At 31.0% G+C, this 23,948-nt stretch overlaps 1 protein-coding gene across 2 annotated transcripts; it reads right to left on the bottom strand.

Moving 5' to 3' along the window:
- Window positions 1-1,046: 1,046 nt before the first annotated feature.
- Window positions 1,047-18,436, bottom strand: LOC126771893 (serine/arginine repetitive matrix protein 1-like). Of its 2 annotated transcripts, none has more exons than XM_050492174.1 (5): window positions 18,243-18,436; window positions 5,002-5,164; window positions 3,878-4,701; window positions 3,546-3,690; window positions 1,047-2,577 (listed from the first exon to the last, which is right to left on the bottom strand). In XM_050492174.1, exons 2-5 carry the CDS (start codon window positions 5,153-5,155, stop codon window positions 2,447-2,449), a joined length of 1,254 nt encoding a protein of 417 aa, XP_050348131.1. In that variant the 5' UTR covers window positions 5,156-5,164; window positions 18,243-18,436; the 3' UTR covers window positions 1,047-2,446. The 2 variants fall into 2 exon arrangements, with proteins under 2 accessions (XP_050348131.1, XP_050348048.1); XM_050492091.1 differs by having other exon boundaries at window positions 3,878-4,704.
- Between the last annotated feature and the right edge of the window lie 5,512 nt (window positions 18,437-23,948).

Below are 23,948 nucleotides of genomic sequence, written 5' to 3' on the forward strand. Positions count from 1 at the left end.
GAAAACGTCACTTTTACAATTAAAATGGTCTTGGTATGGTAAATTTGGTAATTTTCTAATTAGAAAATGAATACAAGTTGAAATAAAAAAGTACTGATTAATATAAATTTTATTAAACAGAATTCTTTATATTATGTACAAAAATGCAAAAATACTTTATAATTTCATTTGTTTTACACCATAATAAATTAAAATTTAGAAACCATGGATGAAAGAATGTATCTTAATTTATGTTCTGTAATTTTGTAATTTTTTCATTAAAAAATATACAAATTGAATCTCCATATTGAAACTTATATATCTTTATAAGTCAGTCTATATTTATATTGAATTTTATTTTTGTTTACCAATACATATATAAAGCTTTAAAGATTTTTACAAAATATTAAATGGTGGTTTCGATTTTCGTCACACATTTAAACATTCTTCATTTTGTTTCGTAAGTAACACTAAGAAACTAGTTAAAAAAGTATATAAACAGTTTAATATTATTATTTTCCCTTAAATTATAATACATTTATATTTCTAATATCGTTGCATGTAAAGGCGCTATAAAAACGTTATTTATTTATAAAGTTTTGCTTTTTAATCATAAAATATCGGCCATATATTATGCTCACCAGTAAAGTTATCCAATTATTCTTAACAAATGGAATGTCATTGTTTCGGACTAATGAGTTTATTCCAAAAATAAGTTTGGTGATGATGAAAAATTTAATCAATATTATTCTAAACATGATTAAAAAACATTTTATTTTCTCTGCTTAGATTCTTGCTCTTGGATAAATAATTAAATAAATACGTTAAATCAAAACAAAATGAACGTAAAACATTTATTTCCAACAAGTTTTCGTAAATCAGAAGCAAAATTAATAAAGTTGGAAACAAAACTTAAGAAATGACAAACTCTACTGGCAAAATACCGATATATATATAATATATATTATTATTTTGTTCTAAATTTCATTCTATCACTATATTTATTATTTAAAAATGTCATTTGTTCAAAATAAATAATATTGTACTTATCCTTTACAGATCAGCAAAGAAGGACGGAAAAAATAAATTTATACAAATAAAGTGGTCAGTATTCTAAGAAATCGCAAAAAAAAGTATCAATTGTTATACATTTTGAATGCCAAAGATACATATTTTGCAGAATAATTAACATGTGAATAAAACAATTCCTGTACAGAATACTAATCCTTGTTTAATTCTAAACAAGGATTCTAGATGATAGACCAGTTTGCAGTTAGCATTCGTTGATTTTCGCAGGTATTAAATGTATATTTTTGATTGACGAAAAACAGTAACTACTATTTTTTATCGGTTCTTCTTGGTAAATTTTACATTCATACATAAATATTAAAACATATAAAATGACGCTGTGAAAGAGTTTGTAAGATCCTACTTGAATAGAGTATTCCTTGATTTCTATTTTAATACAAATTAAGTGAAACAGCACCTACAATTTCATAATATAAACGCAAACAGATTTGGGTAATTGGGTAAATTTATCTTAGTTAATATAATATTACATGTGTGCTAACTTCATTTATTATTTATCAATCTTCCGCTTCAATTTAAACTTAGCACTGGTTGAAAAATACTTGAAGGTTTCTGTCATAATAGAATGGACGTCTAATAGATAATTGTTGCATGCTAGGCGGTATATATGTACCAAAGTACTTGATGATTTTTTTATACCTATTTTAAAGTAATACAAGAGTAAGATAAATTTGAGAATTATAACGAAACATGAATATTGTACATGTATAGTAAATTCAACTTGCCATATAACTCGAACCTAAAGAATTTGTATACAAGGTAAATTGCATTTTAGGATCTGATTGGCTTTATCTTTCTTGGTATCACTTTTTATCTTTTTCCGTCCGTCTTTATTTTCCATGCTGTGTTTTCTATATATAACTACACTAAATGAATGGAAAATAGATTCCTTTTCTTTACATATTTACACAAATTCTAAAAATAAAATAAATAAAAGCTATTTAGTAGCCAGTGAATTTTAACTTTTCGTCATGAATCATAGTATCACAGACTAATATTTTTGAATTCTTTTATAATTATGTATATATTAAATATAATGCAATGTGTTTTCGTGAGAGACAATGATTAAATTATAAGCATTTCATTATTAGATAATATTCTTAAGCAAAAAGTGTACAATATACAAACTTATGAATAAGATAGACTTGCACGTTGTCATGTAAACTTTTTAGTATCCATCTTTGGACTAAGTTAATGAATTAATATTAACTATAAGAAATACCGTAAGTTTACAATGCAATAACAATTTCCTAAAATCAAAAGTATGCTTAAGCATCGGGCATCACATTGTTTTATAAAAAGTAATTATTTACAAAGTGGAGTAGGACGAGATGTTAGTTTGCGCCTGAAGCGGATCGCCGCAACAGGCGCAAGGCAGTCAGCGCGCGGGCGCCCGCCTCGTCACCCGCAGGATTACAGGACCGGCGCGGACATCTTTAAAGAGTCTTATTGCTTCACTATGTGTCAAACCAGCTGTGCCTCGCCCGTTCACTGACAATATTTCATCTCCTGAAATGCATTGATATTTATCATTAGTTTATTTATTATATAAGAACGCAAACGAACAAACGGACGACCTGATAGTAAGTGGAAATCGCTCACAGATGCTGGCATTGTAAGAAATATTAAGCCACGTCATAACCCCTATATGCATGCAGAAGTCGGTAGAATAACTGTTGAGTAGGTGGTCCCTACAGAAGCGGCTGCATAAGGTCATACTACTACCGGTATTTTGAATATATTGGATACAATGTTTTTGTCATGTCTTGATTTTATTTTTAAATACCAATATTTCCTTTTTATTAATTCAACATTTGTATTAATTTTCATTTTACTAGAATTATAGAGTCTAAGTTGCGTACTTTTATTGTAATGACATACTTTATTATAACTTTTCCCGACGAATTTCGACAAAAAGCAAAAAATTAAAGCTATAGATTAGAAATGTATAGCAACGACTTTATTAAAAAATATATATACAAAACCATTTTCAACAACAACATTACTGTCATTTTTATTATGCTAAGCTATTATTTAATGATTTAAGACTTATGTAACCTTTAAACAAAAACATTGAATGTTGCAGGTGAAAATAAGTATTTTTTATTGAGCGCAGCTGCAATGAAACCGTTGTAAAAGAACGTCAGTTATAACATAAATATCTACGACACCGTTAGAAATTATATACAAGTAAATTGTTTTTTTTTTTCACTCAAATAATAAATTTTGGTGATCCAATAATCGTTTACATATTATATTTATATATTACCATAGAATTGTAATTGTTAAAATCATATACAAAATAAACTATTCCTCAAAAGAGATATTTATGACAAAAAAATGGTTATTTCAATGTTTTTTTATTTTTTTTATTCATATTAAAAATGCATGTTGCGAAGGTTGATATATGAATATATGCGGATTTTAATGTTTAATGTAGTATATAAAAGTAATTGCTTATTTTCTTGGAAATATACCTTCACGAAGCAAGCCAGATTCTGCAGCTTGCCCGTTATTGAAAATAGTTTTGACGAAGATACCCATGTCGCCTCGTGGAGAGTCGCGTCCACCAACAATACTAAAGCCAAGTCCTTTGCCTCCGGCTGATTTAGTAAAACGAACCTGGAATGTTAAAATGAAATAGCATAAAATAATCATCTTTAGATTATTTTATTTTTGAACCTAAATTGGTCACTACGTACATATTAAATCTATTGATTAAAAACTATTGACAAATTAATAGTTACTTTAAAACAAAAAACTTATTAAAAATGTCTAAAGTATGATATAAGAAATAAAAAAAATTCACCTCGAAAGTGTGGGTATCACGTGGTTCAGGTGCAGGTGGTTTTTTAGTAGATTTTTGAGTTAATCCAGGTGGAGCAGGAGGCGGTCGAGATGATCGAGGAGTAGAGCTTACTCTTAGTTCAGCTACAGAGTTACGTAGATGTTGTATAGGTTCTTGTCGAGCATGGACGCGAGGTAGTCTGTACGGCTCTTCCCAAACTCTTTCTGCAGTTTCTGACGTCAATCGGTTATAGCCGTTTCTGTATATATTTTCTACTTCAACATTTTCACTGTATGGCCTACTTCTAACTTCTTTACTATTTTTCTTACGCTCTAAACCATAACTATAATCAACGACGTCACGACTTTCATCATCTTGATTTATGAGAGGTGTTCGATCACGAGGACTATCTTTTGTTCTGTAAACGTTAGGAGAGCTGCATCGTCTATGTAATGTTGCACTCTGTCGAGGCGGCGATGGTGAAGAAGGTGTTCTTCCATTGCTTGGACTAGGAACGTAAAAAGTAGAAGGTTGCTGCGGTGGTGGTGCAAGAACATCGTGAGCTGATAGAGCACGCCTTCGTAATCCACCACCTAATTTTCCCAGTGCTCTAAGTAAATCTGGTGCCCCACTAGTAACACGTAGGGATGCTGTGGTGTATACTTTACCACGATGTCTGAAAGACAGCTTTGAAGGCGGTGCGGGGGAGCAGTGTGGAGGCGGTCGCGGGGGCGACGGTGAACATCGCACAGGGCTTGGTTCGCGATTACCAGATCCGGGCCGCAGTCGCGAACATCGCCGTCTTAACTTTCTCCATCTCTGAGATAAGTTTGCGTTCCAGCTTTCTTCTGAAAAAATGTTTTGTATGTTAAAACGTAACTTGTTTGGTAGTGATTAAACCGGTATAACATTTTAAATCGGTGACATAATTTTTTTTAAAAAAACTTTGAAATTGTTAATAAAAGTCAACACTGGGTTTACGAATGATAAATACGTTCATTCTTTATTAAGAATTATAAGTATTAAAACTATAATAATTCCTACTTGCAACACCTTTTCCAGGGTTTATGTATGTACACGTATGTGCTGCATGATGCAAATAAATAAAAACATACTTTTGTTATTTTTTCTACAGATTTTATTACCTTTTTTATTAGTATCGGCATCAGATGCATAGTCGTGAGTGCGAGGCGGTTGCGCGGGCGGTGTGGCGGGTGCAGCGAAACTGTGACGTAGTGGCGTCATTCGCAGCAACCGCGGTCGGTCGCCGCCGCGGGACCCCCACGCAGGTGCTCCCATTGTTGTTTACTGAAATAGTATTAGTAACAATATATATACATATATTATAATATAGGGATGTGGATGAGCAAATGAAGCACCTTATGGTAAATGGTAACCAAAGCCAAAAGACATCGTTGATAAGAAATATTAGCCACTCCTTATATCGCCAATGCACCACCAACTATGGGAACTAAGATGTTATGTTCCTTGTGCCTGTAGTTACATTGGCTCACTCACCCTTCAAACCGGAGCACAATACTTGTTGCCGTTTGGTGGTAGAATATCTTAAAACATTATTGTTACCTAATAAATTTTCATTATCTAAAGTTCATTTCGTTGTAATAATAAGAAATATATATGTAAGTACTTAATTATTAAAATACAAACTTGGTAAATTAAATAAATGAATATTTGAATACAAAAAATAAAATAAAAAAATATTTATTTTAAGCGAACGTGTCTTAAAATATTTATAAAGTCCAAAAAAGTGATATAATATAATCGTCAAATACAAATAAGCAGACGTCTAGAGGCACACGCAAAGAAGGTTAAACACCTCGCTTATCGCTTAATGTTACTTCGCATTGATAACAAAATTTTATGGTATAAAAGTACCAATTGTTTTGCAATATTTAACCGACATATATAACTACTGTATCGTATTGGTTGCCTTCATTACTGTCATTTGATAATTAAATTAAAAATAATTTTGTTAGAGAAATAAAATAGCTTTGTTATATTTTAAAATTCTAATATCATTCATCATATAGATGAATTATTGTTCCTGATTTTAATGAAAAAACTATAAAGGTATTAGGAAGTGTTATAAAGGAAATTTATATTTGTATACATACGCCGAAGTACTTCACATTTAAAGTACATATCAAGAACTAACCTGGCCAGCCACACTCGGCTAATAATAGGAATCCTTTCAACTCTCGAGTACCATTTGTTTATAATTATTCTTAAGAGTGATTTACGACTACTGTTTAGTTTAGTTTTATAAAATAATTGGTCTTCATTGATGATATAAATATATAACACTAAAAATATATAGACCAAAAAAAAAGTAAATAAAGGTAAGCTTCAAATATGCCGGCGCTTATGGCTTAACAATGTTACAATCAATAAAATTGGGATGCATAAGAATCATCAAAATACATAATATACATTCATAGACAAATTGACAATATCCTCCTTTTTCAAAGTTTATTGTTTATTTTTCTCAGTAGAATCTACATCCCCAATGGGTGGTACCTTTATATTGAATTAATCTTATAAGCAGAAATTCCAAATCAAATATGCTTGTAAGAGTCTATATAAACGTCGTGTATTTTGATTTTGAAAAGGTTTCTAAATATATTAGATAAACTGTTGTAAGCGATTGCTAGCATATAAAATTTTTTAAAATGTATGCTTTAAACATTTTAGGACCGTAAAACGGTCGCAGTATTAATGTTACAGCGTTTTTAATGTCTTTAACCTAATATAGTTCTTACAGCAATTGTAATAAATTTTAAAATAAGTTGCTCTTGTTTACTTCGCTAAGTGACCAAATAGAGATTGACCACCATAACACCCACTCGGCGTGGGCTTAGGTAGCGCAAACAACTAACATCCGGACATCATTGGGTACATTATACCTTAGTCGGTCAGAAATTTAGTTTTACATACCATTGCGTTACAACGATGTTTATTGTTAGTACAAATACATAAATATGCTATAACTGTATTTCCATTATTTTAACTATACAGGTTTTAATTTCGTTTAATGTTGATTATGATATAATAATTGTTGTGTTGATTTCGGAATAATATTTTTTTTTTCTTAAAATCAAATTTATCGTAAAATAGAATCTAAGCAGACAGTGCGTCAAATATTCCGCTCTGCCGCCGGTGCGTTACGGATATCCGGTCGAGAAACGGCTGCGTTCTCCCCATATTGAACACGTTCATTATCCTATACATAGCTATTATACATCTGGCCATGAAAATTAAGAATCTTACTAGGCCTTGTGAGCGGTAGGGATCGCGTGTTCGGAATAAATAAAGTCCGGAATGTTAAAAATGAACGCTTTATAACTCCTTTAAAGCGATAGTTAGGTATTTGACGATTAAAAGTATAAGTGCTTTCGACTTATTGTTCATGCTAATGAAACATACAACACCAGAATAAAAGTACTGTTTAATATGTAATATATAAATATGAGTTGGTTTAATATTCCTATTGCGTGATAAAATGACTTATATAATAATATATCATTTTTAACGATGATTTAATGATATTCTCATGGACCATTAAAAATATTATACATCGCATCACATTAAAACTTAGTTCTTAATAAATATTATTTTAATTCGGTTGATTGGCCCAAGTGAAATAAATTGACAGTAACGAACTGAATGTGGGACAGTGTGTCGTTAGGATGTAGGATAATGGCGGCGATTAATATTAATTCTATGGCAAGGGTTGCCAACCGTAAAAAAATGTTGCTAGTGATAGCACTGTGGTCTCCAGGGAGAAATAAATACAGATGTGTAATTAAATTCCCGCTTGGCCTGATCAGGGGCGATCTTTAATATCGAAAGGCCCTGCGGTCGAATGTTAGTAGGGCGGAATGATATATTGCTAGTGGCAAGGAATGCGTACAATTGGTTTTGTAAAAATAAGATTACACTTTCAATAAATTATTTGCGACATTTCTTTTTCCTTCACCTACACTCATATCTTATTATCTACTGTGTTAATATATTTTATTAATAAATTTTAATTATTCTTAATAAATATTATGTTAAATGAGTTCAACTCTTTGAAAATTATTTATGTTAATATTCTGAGCTTAAGAGATTTATTCTTCGCGAAAGTTTAAAGTGTACTATTTTATTTAGCTGTTGTCTTTCATTGCTATGGTAATAAATATTATATTGTGTTTCTATGATATTAAACAAAGAATCAGCGTAGCCGGTCTGAAGGCATCGTTAATTTGCGCCGGTCGGTACCGTTGTGAGCCGAATTCGGCAGCCCGTGGTCACTGCTCTTCCGGCCAACAGTTTATGCAAGTCTAGCATTTCCCGCTAGTCTAAATGAAGAACTTAAATTCAATATGACGCTAGGTAGTTAAATTTGTCTTAATTTTTTTTTTTTAATTTTTTTTATCTTTCATTGTTTTCACTCTTTTGTTTTTTTACAGTTTAAATTTTGAATCACTTACGCTTAACGCAGTTAATCTATTTTTGTCTATCTTTGTTAAGTTTTATTCAAATATAATATCTAATAATTTATTTTATTCAAACTCAATGGAGTCTTGTTATTATTTCCTCTGCCTTGCTTAAAATAACATATGAAACCTTCATTTTTGGAAAGTATCACAAACATATGATATTAATATATTAAAGCGCATACATACTCTATGTATGTGTACTGTAGAATTGTTATGTTAATTGGCATTATTATATCATATAAAATAATCACTTTAACACCAAATCAATGTCGGATTTTTTCCGTTATTTTATCATCAGTTACTATGATAAATATTAAGTAAATATGTTGTTTTACAAGAATAGTGTAGTTTAATTTTTGAAATAACTTGAATACGAGCGCCACATGTGTTGAATGTTGAATTTGTAACATCTGTATTGTATCACATCGATTGGTTATCGTATAGTGTGGCTACAGCCAACATCTAGTATTCAACATTATACGATGTAAGGTCAAAAAACTTATAATTTGTAAAGCGATTTCATTGGTCTTTATAAACATTTTATAAAATATATTTGATTGATGATTTACAGTAATTAATATTACCATATTTAGATCAGCTCTAAATGAGGTTCGTTTACCTCATTTCGCATAATAAAACGTGTGAATTAGTTAAGGGAACAGTGCTTCCGTTATTTGTGAGCTAATTAGCAATGCCCAGAAGGGCGTTCACAGGTGTTAAAGACTTTTAATCATCGTTATTAGTGCACCTGCTTTGTTATTGCATAAAAATGAAAATGATGATAATGAGCTTCAAAACAACATTGGTAAGATAGTATATTTGTATTGAATTGCTGGTATAATAGCTAGGTTACAGGATTGTAGGTGCTGAAGTTGTGGATACAACCCCTTGGTTATTAAAAAAAATAGATTTTTCTTTTAATAAATTCTCAGTAGATGGTCAATATTTGGAAGTTGGTAGGGTTTACATTCTCTAGCCTTCGACAGCCAATAAGCCTTTGAGACCTGCGCTTGAACGAACTCTAGACTTGCCGGATTGATAATCCATCGGATTACAAGTGTAGGAATAGACAGTGCACCTGTGTTTCTGCACAGACTTATACACTTTAATATTTCCTAATCAGAGATCCGAATATGATGAGAATAGCTGGGACTCGGTTAGAAGGACATCAATATCGTGTACAAATAAATGTTAGCTTATTTAAAATTATTTAATCGTAACCGCAAAATGCGGTCGTAACGAATCTTGCTGATGTCAGTCATTAAGCTTTAAGACAATGGATATATTACAAAGTATATTAAAAGCCGCAATATTATTTGTCATGCGTTTTGTGTTACCGGTAGGTAAGGCCACGGCGTTAAAATACCACGTAAATGCTGAATATTAAGACATTCGATCATAGTAATGTTAAATAAGAATTTATATTGCGTGTAACAGGTTCGTGTCTACACAGCGCCCACACTTATTAACGAAACTGAGATTTATGCGTAACTACGAGGGCGATAGTGGTACAACAGGGCCTGTGGAATGTGGCCCAAGTTTAGTATTGTTTGTGAACATTGAAAAGATTCACAGCTATTTTTAATATGTATATAAAAGTAAAGTAACAGTGTGTAAATATCCCACTGCCGGGCTAGATATCTTCTAATTACAAGGAGGTTCAAATCGTAGTCCACCTCGCTACTCCAATGCGGATGTGGATACACATGAGGTAGATTTTCATCCTACACATGCAGGTTTCCTAAACATGTTTGCTTAAACCACCGAGTACGTGGTGAATTATAAATACAAATTAAGTACATGAAAATACAGTGGTTCTTGGCTGGATTTGAACCCGTAATTTTTGGTTAAGATCACACGACCATCTTATATTTATATAATATCAGCAATCCGTAGTAGTAATACATAATATATTATTAAACATATTATGTATTAAGAAATATAATAGGAAATAATCTCTAACAAACATGAGTAACCTTATCAAACTGTTTTTGATATTTCACTGAAAATAGTTACGAGCAAACAATCAAATGATTAAGAGAAGCTATGTTTATGACTGCCTCGTTGTTCTAGTGGCTAGATGTAAGGCCACAGACCCGGAGGTCCTAGGTTCAAATCACAGATCGGGCCAATAAAAAGTTATTGAGTTTTTCATTCGAAAATTCTTAGTAGGATGCCTCGGAAAGCACGTAAAGCCGTTGGTCCTGCGCCTGAACTCTTTAAAATAAATAAACAAAACTTACCACTTATATCATTGACAACAATTTAATAAATTTTTGGAAACAAAAAACAATAAAAATATATCGTTTTGTGTAAGTAAAAAGTTTATTTTTTTATTTATTCCAAATTAATAAAATGAAACAATAAATCAATATCAACATTAGTAAGTGTAAAACGACGCGAGATATAGCAACTATTAATTTCTATCTTGTTTCAAAGCGTTTAATTTTTCTAAGTAGGACGAGCATGGTACAATTGTCACGGCGAACTTACAGCGAACACAAATAAAGCAATTTTCTTGTTTTCAACTTATACTACTTTAGATTTTTTTTAATAAATATTAACTATCCCTTAGAAGCCGAGATGGCCCTGTGGTAAGAACGCGTGAATCTTAACCGATGATCGTGGGTTCAAACCCGGGTAAGCACCACTGAATTTTCATGTGCTTAATTTGTGATTATAATTCATCTCGTGCTTTACGGTGAAGGAAAACATCGTGAGGAAACCTGCATGTGTCTAATTTCACTGAAATTCTGCCACATGTGAATTCTACCAACCCGCATTGGAGCAGCGTGGTGGAATAAGCTCCAAACCTTCTCCTCAAAAAGAGGAGAGGAGGCCTTTAGCCCAGCAGTGGGACATTCACAGGCTGTTACGGCAACTATCCCTTACATCCTCAATGCGCCACCAAACTTGGGAACTAAGATGTTATGTTAAATACACTAATTCACTCATCCTTTAAACCGAGGGAGAAAAAACTATGTATTGCTGTTTGGTAGCAGACGCCAGACGGCCTTGCACAAAGGCCTACCACCAAGTAATCATTAGATCTACCTTACTGTTATGTAAAGGAATATGCGTTGTTTTCTATGGTTTAGACAATAATCTGACTGATAAATCTACAATGTGCAGTAAAAGTACACGGAATGCTGTAAGCCAATCGGCAACCATCCTTTCATCACCGATGCTCTAGATCTCATTCAACGTATCTGGGAAATGATGGTTTGTACTTGCCATTATGTTCAGTCACCTTTATTAAATTTTTCTCAGGTGAAATCGTTTGTTCTAGTTATACCAACATTTTACGTTTTTTTTTAAGAAAGTATGATACTGTTGCGATAAATATGAATATACCCTATACTATGTACATATAAATCTTATATTTCAATTAACTAGCTACAATTTTAAGTAACTATATAAGAGCATAGCAATAGCTAGCAATATCGTATGATGATGATGGACCTTTGTGCTTTCGGGTTACAAAATTCTTAAGCAAAGGTAGGTGATTATTATCCGTTACAGGACTTTTATTTACTTTTTTGTTGAATACTATATTACATTTAATAAATCGTAAAGTAAATAATCGAACACACTTTTTTTTTTTTTTTTTATAGAATAGGAAGGCGGACGAGCATATGGGCCACCTGATGGTAAGTGGTCACCAACGCTCTTAGACATTGGCATTGTAAGAAATGTCAACCATCGCTTACATATCCAATGCGCCACCAACCTTGGGAACTAAGATTTTATGTCCCTTGTGCCTGTAATTACTACATGCGATTATTTTATATTGTTCTGTAAGTGTCGTAATAACAATAATTAAAACGACTCTACCGCCAAAGCAGATCTGAAGAAAAAAAAATATACAAATATACCCAAAAATTTTTATTGAGCAACAACCGATTTTTTCCCGAGTCTGTATTTAATTTAGTCCTTTTTGTATCAATTTAAATTGAAATTTCCAAGTCAAATTGAACACTAGACAAAACATCTTGAGAATTGAATATTATATATGCAATTAATAAATTTAAAAAAAAATTGCATATGTCAGTTAAAAGTCGAAAGAGAAGTATATAAACTACGTTGAGTAACTATTTAGACAATGAAGTAAGGGTCTTCATTGGAATAAATAGCGTAATGCGGCTATGAATGCGGTGCGTTTAATCAACGTCTGAACTGTGCACGTTGTGATGAATATAGGACATCGTTTGATTTCGCAATTGTACGTGTGTGTTACTAATATCTCTAATTCGTTTACAAACAATACATCACGAAAAATGGATTGAAAATATTTTTAATGTTACTTGAAAAGTATAATAAATACAATACAAATGCAAATATTGTATTGCACAATACAAATATTGTAAACTAATTAAATTTAAACATTGGATATAGACGAGGAAGATGTAAAAGATGCGGCCTTATCATTAAGACAACGATACCTTTCAGACAGCCTTAAGGTAGAAGAAATAAAATAAGAACCAAGAAGAAATATGGAAAATCTAAGAAATATACATTTTTAAGTCATCTGTATGCAAGCTTTGGCTTTGATATGGCACTATCAGGATTTCCGAGTGAATGAATTTAATGGTAAGAATTTTCAATCCACTAGATGCCTATCTCGTATGCTTTATAAAGCCCTTATGTATGTCTTAGAAAATCAGATTTTATCTGTATAATGTTTGCGTACTTTCTCTTGATGAATGTTAACAAATTGAATGAATATAAAATAAACAATTAAGTATATTCAGTATGATATTTAAATACTTGTAATAAAGTTAATTACCACTTATTATTAGATTTTTTTCTGATTAAGACGATGTTTTAAACGTTTCCCAATGTGTAAATAATTCGAAACTTAGTTAAAATATATAAGTAGAAAATAAATGAAATATATATATTATGCAACATGTCAGGTTGCTATATTATAATATAATTAAATTCAAATTATACTCTTATGCATAAATATAAACCTTCTTCTAATTATTAGGTATAAATAGCACTTTATTCTACTTTTTTATTTCAAATATAAAAACTCCTTTGTAATATCTGACAATCAATAAGAAAAGGAAAGTAATATTAAGAACGTACTTTCTAGTTATTATTATACCATTCTATTTCTGACTGATTTGCGGCTTTGCTGTAAGTGTAATTTTAATTATCACAAATAAGAAAGTTCATGTTTAATAATTATTGTCTGTGAAGGAGGTTGTAGTTACAGTAACTACAACCTCCTTCACAGACAATAATTATTTAGAAGGAGGTTGATTATATTGAAACTCCTTTCAGGAGTATTTTTGCTGACAGTTAAAGCTTTATTCTAATTTAAATGATGGGAATACATATTACTTTAAATATTAGACTGACAGAACCGTAAGCCATTCCTATGTAAGACCTCAGTAACAATATATATATATATATATATATATATATTCAGATTAATGTAAACAATATGTGTATTACATTTTAATAAATAAACTAATAATAATTTAAGCATCTCGACACTGAGTTTTACAGTATCTTTAAACTTAGTTAACTTGCTTCGAATAAACATTGAATAAATTACTTGTCAACGTGTTTCCTACGGCTTAAAAAATCTTTACAAAGACAAGAGCGCTGTCGAGTGCCGGTTTAGGAATTCTTCATCTATTCAGCATTGTCGTTGACCGTCCTCTTATATATCTCGATACATAAAGAAGCCATTGTCCGCATGCGGGCTTCATTATCGGACGTGGGAGGCCTAACATATTAGTGTTCTCGTACTTGTATTCTATCTTTTTATCTAAAGACAATACAATCCTTAAATTATGTTAAATACTTTTAGTGAATTGATATCTTATACGTGTTATTTTTTCTTTACTCTAATTTTAGGTGTGGTGGGTTATGTAATCAATCCCATGTAATATGTATTTTTTTCTATGCTTTATTTATAAGATGAAGTTAGTTATAGTTTTTTAAAATTATTTACTTTTTGAAACAAAAAGAAAGCAGATTCAATGAAAGAATGAATAAATGTTCAAACGTGTCTATAAGTTAATATTTTTGTTATTATTGTGATCTAAGGTTCAATAATGTTAAAGTCAATAATTATGTTATATAATACACATCGGTCGGTTTGATTCTAAAGCCTGTTAAGTTGTTCATTATAACCTTTATGAATAAGCAAATTGAATTTGTATAATAAGCAACACTAAGACATAAATATTACACAAACAAAACTTTGCCTTGAATACTTGTTAGTACTATAAATATAAATATAAAACATTATGTTAAAATAGCTGGCGCCTATGACTTCGTACATGCATTGCATCATGTGTTTTAGTTATTTCAGAAAATATTTGTATTTCTAATACATAGCAAAAACAATTATATTTATACTAACAAACATTAGCGTTATTTTTAAAGTTATTAACGTCTCTGGAGCAATACTTACGTAACTGGATTGTACTATTATCAGGGGCGTAGCTACCGCCGTGTCAGGCGTCTCTAAAATACGGGGCCCCCTAGGTATCGGGGCCGCGAATCCGAGTAAATAAATAAATTCGTAAAATGTTATCCAAAATGTCACTCTAGCTCTAAGACCGTACGCAAAAAAAAAATACATATGTGAAAAATAAATTTGAAAGGGTATTTGATGGTGAAGGCGCTAAATTCGCGTGAAAAAAAAGGTCATCGCTGCAGTTAAGGCAGGGCCCCCCATCAAATTTTTAATTTTCCATCAAGGGGAAGCTATGCCGCTGACTATTATTACAAATTGAAATAAATAAACTTAATTTAATGTTTTTTTAATAAAAAAAACGAGTATGCTAAAACTAATTCGTGTAGACAAAATATTATTTTACTAATAATTTCGATGTATTTATTTAGTAACAATTTAGGCGTATAGTGCAAATGCTTGGTAAAAAAATAGGGATAGAAGTGAATAAAATCTTTTATAGCTACATTTATTTGCGGGAACAATGACTTGTGCTTGAAATAGTTAGAGTAAGATAAAAGATAATTTTTCGTGCCCACGTGATAAAAGTGAAAAGATTTAGTTTGTTAAGACCTTCGCTAATTACTAATAGCCGGAAAATTTCTTTTTCAGACTTGAGCAACCACTTTAAGTTAGAGATGTAGCCTGCTCAGATTAAACGAAACATAATTATTATGAATATAGAAACTAAAAATGTTAGTTTCGAAAGTTGATATATTTAATGTATTGTAAGTAAGACATACGCCAATGGAGTCAATAACTTCTTAATGATAAGAAAATTTGGCAGAATGCTTCAAACATCAGCCAGCATATCAGCCAAATAATTGGTCTACTGGCCATTTGAAAGGTAGGTAAGCCAATCAATTCGAATTTAAAAAGTATATTCGGCCCATCCCTAATATTTATATTAAATATTTTAATCTCTTTCCATGATAGTAAAAAGGATTTTATAAATTTGGTTTTTTTATTGTAATATGGCAACATTTTAGAATAATAATTGTATTGATATATTAGTGCTGTCTTTTAGTGTCGATTATCGTGACTTGTAATAACGTGAAAGGTTGCAGAATGTAGGTACAAGTCAAATGTTATCTTGGTTGTTATAGATCAAGGCCTTTACTGATTTGGAATTAAGCTGATCCCAACATCATATTTTTGATATTGTGACTTGTTCTTACAGATTATACAGATACAGATAATATTTTTACTCCATGGATGAAATAATGATAATCTTGTAATCTTGATGTGCAACCATTATATTACATACTTCATTTTAATGTTTGTTACGACCTTTTTCACAATGTTCAATAACGTATAAGATATGTGTAGTATAAATCAACATATTAAAATTGTACATATTTTAGTGTATAGCACTCGGTAAAAATTATGATTATGAAACATGCGATATACGAATAATTTAATGACCGAAAATTCACAAATAAATGATAAATATATAAATACTTCTAACGATAAATATATAAAAACTTCTGATCACTTATGGACACTATGACTTATGGCTTTAACTATAGTTATACGTTGTTTAGGGAATATTTAATTAAGCAAAGCTGTGTCTTCTTCTTACGAATGTCAAATCAATGATGACCGAAATAGATAAATCAGTGTTCAACCAACAACGTTTATAAGGCCGTTAGACGATAACAGATTTTTAAGTCGCTTTAAGAATAATAAAATGTACAAACTTTGTTGTTGTTTTATTAATATATTCATTAATATGAAATAACAATATATATATGAAAATATTTAAATACCTATAAGGGTTTGTTTTTGAACTTTTCTGTTAGTGTAACATGTTACCTCATGGTCATTTTTTCCTAAATTATTTCATTAAATTTAAATAAATAATACAACTTGTAAAATAATTGTTTTTATATAAAATTGTACCAATATTGAAAATATCGCATATTTTTAATTTGTGTACTACAAATGATATTACAAAATGATACATTATGAAATTCATTTCAGCTATATGCATATATATGTACCAACTGACTGAAGCGTTTTCTGGTTGTATTCAAATATACTCAATAACAGAAACATTTGTTAATAGCGAAACCCACACATTGCCATAATTGGTAGATCTCGTTTGTGTGTTGTGGTAATGACCTAACGCCTTCTTTTGAATAAGGAACATATTATATTAAGTTTAAAGCAATGATATGGAAATGACTCATATTTAAATATATTTTGCGATATAAAATACATTTTATCCAAAGTAATATGTCTAGTCTAGCAAGTATAGTCTTGTTGAGATCAAAGTGCCTAGTTTATAAAGCTGCAGACCCTAAGTTCGAATCCGGGTAGGGCGAAAAAACGCTTATTGGGTTTTCTGTCAAGAACTTCTAGTAGCAGGCTGGGATTTGGTGCTTAGCAGCGTTTATAAACCCGTTCTTCGGATAGCACTCAAAGTCAGTCCTGCGCCAGAATTCTCTTCGATCGTGTCGGACTGTCATCTCATAGAATTATATGTCTGATAATTTAGTATTAGACGTCCATGTTTGCGTACATCTAATACTAACTTCTGTAGCTACAGAACAGACATCTTCTGCGTAGTTGTCTAGATGATCATCATGTGACAAACAAACATCAAAGTGTATTTAATTTATAGCAGCGATCAAGATAATGTTATAATATGTTTGTTAGGTAAGCGGTTAGGTAATCCGCAAGACATCATTTGCACAACAAAGGTTGTTATAACAATACTATGAATTAATCGTCTAATGGATTGATGTACGTTACAATAGGTACCGCAATATGCATGCTGTATAGGTAATAAACTGAGGGTGTTGGGTGAATACACTGCGAGCTGACTGATACTTTCATGACCCGGTACAAAGGATTATATCCTTTATACTATTGTAATAAGAGAACAGTAGGTGCAGACGGAATTTTGGTACAATTGTCAACCGGAGTGTGGCGAGCGACTGTGAGGGGCCAAGTTATAAGGGGACGAATTACCCCAGTGCTATGCACTTTCGCTAGACATGTTTTTTAAAACATTTACGTATCAGTTTTCCAGCTGACTGAAGAGTACGTTAAATTTCATTGATTGGGATAAAAAAAATTATGTGGCGTACTATGTAGAATCGTTTATACTAGAAGTTGTAGTTAGTTAAAAAATATAAGATGAAGCAGTTGAGCTAGTGAGAATTATGATATTATTAGTAATAAGACTAATAAGTATGAATTTAAAAGATAAAAACTTTATTCTCAATTATACCAAGATTTCTCAACGTGATGTAGGTTTTGAAAATAGCCGTTACATTCGAAATTTAAATAATAAAATTATTAATTTAAAAAAAAGTATGAAAACAAATGTATGACATTCTAGAATATTAACTTCAATATTATTTCAATAATAAGTTAATATATAAATATAAAAATAACATACCAAAAAAATATTTGACACAGGGATGAAATCCAATACAATTAACTTTTTTCTAGGATCCACTGTCATTCCGATATGTTCAATATCGTATCAATTTGTCAGTTCAAACTTCGTACGAAGCACAGATGCACTCAACTTTACGCGTATCGATCCCACGGAACCGATGCACGCGATAGTGACACCCGTCAGCACGTTCGTCTCCACCAACGGCTGAATTAATACTAGCATAACCTTAAAAATTACGCAGCTACGCGACCGTTGAAGAAATTGTTTATACTCAGTACGATTGTAAATAGGGCGTAAGAACCGAGACAAAAATATTATGACTCATAGTAAGGAAAAGGACGACAATATGTTATGGTAAATATAGGCAGAGCTATTCGTATAAGTGATAAATAATAGTGTATTGAAATAAAGTCTAATTTTGGAGTAAATTTTATTAATCATATTACGAAAACGATTGTTGTTTTGTCATTTAAAAGTAAATGTCAATACTTTACAAATTTAAAATTATTTATACTAAGAAATTTGATGATATAAACTTATTTTGGTACACGTACTACTTTAAGAAACTTGTTTTAAATTTAATCAAATAACAACTTTCGTATATCTTGAAATAATGTTAATTACATACATCAGTGGTAGATATGTTTACTAATTTTTGTAAACTTAACTATTCCGATGCACTACGATGTAATAATCTGACTTAATAGATTTTGACTTATTTGTTTAAAAAAAAGTTTAAGAATGTGGATGATTTTTGTATAAAATATAATTAATATAAAAACAGACCGTTTTATTTTTTTCAGTTTTCTACGCGAAAAGATAGCAGCAACAGGTACTCAAGAATGCCTTGTCTTCGTCTATGAAAAAAATTGTTAATAAGAAAACTGTGTACCTGCGCAACGTATCCCAGGGACCCTTTTATCGTATGAGGCTTAAAGGAATGAATGATTTTAAACAGCTAACAAAAACCTGCTTTGAATTCCTTCCACTTGTCGTACGTTTGATACTGTTTGCTTTTAAATAAAATTTGTATAAGTATTTTACACTTTATTGTTAAGATTCGGTAGAAGATATTATATTTTTTTTAGTTTCATTCATAAAGTTAAAAGTAACATTATACGTTACGTATAATATTTTTAAATATTTTTTTATTAATTAAATGATCTCAAAGTCAATTCACTTTTAGTAGATAATCTTTTCAATAAGCTTTGTATTCTTCTTGGTAGGGCTTTGTGCAAGTCTGTCTGGCACCAAGCACTTATCACATATTCTACCGCCAAATAGCAATACTTTATTGTTATGTTCCGATTTAAAGTGTGAGTTAGCCAGTGTAACTAGAGATACAAGGGACACAACACCTTAGATTGTCCAACACTACTTACTGGTGGTAGGGCTTTGTGCAAGCTCGTCTGGGTAGGTACCACCCACTCATCAGATATTCTACCGCAAAACAGCAATACTTGATATTGTTGTGTTTCGGTTTGGAGGGTGAGTGAGCCAGCGTAATTACAGGCACAAGGGACATAAAATCTTAGTTCCCAAGGTTGGTGGCGCATTGGCTATAAGCGATGGTTGACATTTCTTACAATGCCAATGTCTAAGGGCGTTTGGTGACCACTTACCATCAGATGGCCCATATGCTCGTCCACCTTCCTATTCTATAAAAAAAAAAAAAAAACACCTACACATTAGGTTGGTTATATTGGCGAAGTAAGGACTGATTAATATTTCTTGCAGTACAGTAATAATGTGATCAAAGAAAATATCCTTGAACATGAGTCATATATCAGTGCTCAATCAAAGAAATGTACTGCAGTTCATATTTAAAGCACGCGTTCTCACACATTCCAATTTAACTATGTCCACTTCGTTGTGTTTATATAACATTGATAAAAATTTAAACTTTTCGATAAAAGCAGAACTCTAATAAGATGTATTGATAAGCCACAGTTTGCTTTTCATAATTTCGAAAATATCAATATTTTTTTATGTTAAAGATATATTATATTTATTAAAGTTTATATTAATCGCTATTTATATCAAAGAGTTATATCAATATATTTATATTTAACGAATAATAGCATTATCATGAATCTGATATAAACAATAAACTATGAGTGCTAATAGTGACTATAAATCTAAATAATGCTGTATACGAGAAGTAATCGCTTGACATATAATAATTCTATTATAATGTCTAAGATATGCTGTCAAGGTTCATAGGTAGGTGTAGTGTATAATCGTACCGTCTGGCGCCCGAGCTGGCGTCTACAAGGCTGCAGTTAAGATTTCCCTCCCAAAGTTCCTAAATTAATTGAATAAAAATTCATGCTATCAATATTATTCAGATTTCAGTTTAGACTTAGGATTTGATTTAGTTTATATTGATATCTTTACATTTTAGTTCAAGGATTTTATGTCTATAAATGCCCATTCAAACATGTGTCATGTTGTTTATGATCAATTTCTTCCCTTGAAAGTAATATATAAACAATATTTTATTTAGCAAATTAGCTTTAAACAAGCTTTTAAAATTAAAATAATTTAATTAATGATTATTTTTTAAGAAAAGAAAATAGCAAGGTTATGGCTCGATTTTTCTTCTAGCATTGAAAATAAAATCTATGTTATCATAAATCTAATTCATATATATAAGACGGCTTGTTCTACAAACTTTATAAGGCGTTTGTCAAGTCCATAACTGCATGGGGCAAACCGTTCGTGGTTAAGCAGCGCGTGTTTCCTGCGCGTGCGCAGTCTGGAAGGGGCACGCGCACGACTCTTGTATGTGAAGTTAGGCGTGTTATACTGTGGTTTTACCATATCATATACAGGCTGGACGCAAATAGCGTTAGCGATTATAAATGAATATGACCTGGTGTTAGTGCTATTTGCAAGCCCATCTGGTTTTGGTTTAAGGTTAAGTAGGCTAATGTAAATAAAGGCACAAGGAGAATGGCATATTAGATTATATGGTTGTCAGCATATTAATAAATAATATAATTTAAGCGTATTACTGGATGTAAATGTTTCATTGGCCTGCCATATAAAATATACAAAAAATGTTAATATCTGGAGAATATTTAATAAATATAACAATATTTGACAGTTCAGAAAAGTTTAGCTACTTAATTTGCATTGTTCATAGAATATTTTATTATTTTTGTTGTAAATTCCATTTTAAAAATTAACATTCAAAAATATTTTTTTCCGTAATAATAAAGAGGACTATCTTTTGTACTTCAACCTTTTTTAGTTAAGTCCAGATAAGGGAAAATTTAAACAAAGGTATTCCCAATAAAGAGTACGAAATTACTCGAAATATTACCGTTCTCAAAAGATTGGAATAATCCTATCACATTCTATAGGTTTTTTTATTCTATATATATTTCAATATTTGTAAAACAATAGCAGGTAGAAAATTTTGTTTTTAGGTGGTTTTATTAACTTGGCACCGTGTACCCCAAATTTTCTAGAAAAATAAATATAAAGTTTTTATTTTATCGGTAGTGCCGATAAAGGAGTGTTGATAATTGTTTCTTTGTTGGTTTTAATGATTTATTAATAGCAAAATTTAAAATAATACATAGTATACCAAAATACTCATATCTCGGATTAAATATTTATATTAAGTCAATTTATTTTTATTTTACTAGGTAGACCAGACTAGGTAGGAAGTTGCCCACTTGAAGGTAAGTGCCATCATCCTTGGGAACTAAGAACATAACAACACTAATTATTATTACTGTTTGGCGGTTGAGTATGTGATGAGTGGGTGGTACTTACCCAGACGGGCTTTCAAAAAGCCTACTATTACACAAAAGTTAGTAGATGCAAAAAAGTAAAACGAAAATTTAAAAATTAGGAACATAATAAAATCGTACTGTATCGTCCCGTATTTTGGTCTGGCACATGATTATAATAGGTGTGTACGTTTGTTTTGTTTTGGTCGAACTCTAGCTAACGACTTGTGAGAAGCCTCGCTGGCATGTGAAAGGCATGTGCGATAACAAAAAAATAATATTTATCGTTTAATTAATACGAAACGATAAACGCAAAACACATGTTTATTTGTATAGTATAATGATATTTATATTTTGAAAATCTTTGAGTCTAACAATCAGTATTATGTACATAAAATAGCTTAGTGACAATAACTAGAGTTCTATTTCCGTTACTTTACGGTCCCTGGAGAAGATAGCATTCTTGCGTTATAGTTAACTTTTATGTTTTGTATTATATTTTAAAAGCTTTAAGCTGTTAGATGTGAAGGACAAATCTTGCAACTGAATTTTAAACCTGTTTCACTTAACTGATTGAGCTGAAATTGTATACACGCTTTCGCACGTTGTGCTGATAACAATACATTATAAAATCCATTTTACTCTATACATCGCTTAAAAATGCTTTGTTTTAATTTAATCAACCTTATTTTGTTTGTTTTAATTGTAACTGTTTGTCTTGTGTATACAAAGTTAATAATTAATATCCAATACATTTTTCCACGACTGACCATAAAATGAGAGTAATGTTTTCAGCCTTCATGTACGTGTGTTTCTTTATTCCACCATAACTTTTAAATGCCTCAACAGATTTGGATGTACCGTGTACATCCCTACATCATCCCGAGTGACTTTGCAGTGAACTTTTGTTTTTAATTTTTAAGATAAGAATTTCTTTTTTTTTTAAATTGAATGTGACTTAATTATGACATGAGAGTTATTGAACTATAATTTAAACATATAAGTAAGTCTCCAAATCTGACATGAATCAAGTACACCGACTATTGTTTAAAATTAACTTACTGTTTAGTTTTTTAGGCTTTAACATTTGTTTTAATCAAAAGGTTTACTGCGATATTGTTGTATGTTATTGTTCTGGCTGGCTGCGCAGTGCGGAAGCAGTTTAGAATTATAATAACAGTTCACACAACGGACTCACAGCTTAGGTATAGAATGATTCGTTGAACTTGTTATTATTGTATTAAATTGTTAACTCTTTTTATCGTGTTAATGTTCATCTTATACTAATGTATGCGTGTGGCTTTTTTAAAAATTATGTACGAAATACTACGTACAATAATAGAGCTAAATATAAACTATGAATAAATATCCCACTTCTGGGCAAAGCTTCTTGTTTGGTTTGGAGTTTGAAATGTTTGGAGCTTATTACACCACCCTGTTTTACTGCGGTTTGGCGATTACACCTATAGCAGAATTTCATTCGACATGTGTCGGTGGAGTTTTCTGTTGTATTGTTGTCCTTAACGAGATGAATTATAAATACAAATTGAGCACTATAAAAATTAGTTAAGTACGTAGCACATATATATTGTTTGCTTATGTTACTTTTTTTTAAAATTAACACTTGCAACAGTATTACAATGTTGTCAAATATTCATATAATGTTAGCGTTGTAGATGTCGATAATATAATAGATTGATCGAATCGAATGTCGATAAATTTTCAAAGTTATCTTTCCGTGTAAATAAAAGAAAAATATTTCAAATGCAAACATTCATGACAGTCTCATCACCATAGCTCTTGAACTCCCGTTCATTACACCTTTCTTTCTCATAAGAGTTGTAACAACAACAAAGGGTTCCTTATACAAACATCTGAGTTCAAGTTCTGAGAACGACACGCCTTTTGCCACTCCCGTGGAATGTGCAATTACTAGTCACAAATAACTATACTCGGAATA

Source organism: Nymphalis io, chromosome 1 (assembly GCF_905147045.1).
Source record: "Nymphalis io chromosome 1, ilAglIoxx1.1, whole genome shotgun sequence".
In the NCBI taxonomy this organism is placed as follows: Eukaryota; Metazoa; Arthropoda; class Insecta; order Lepidoptera; family Nymphalidae; genus Nymphalis; species Nymphalis io.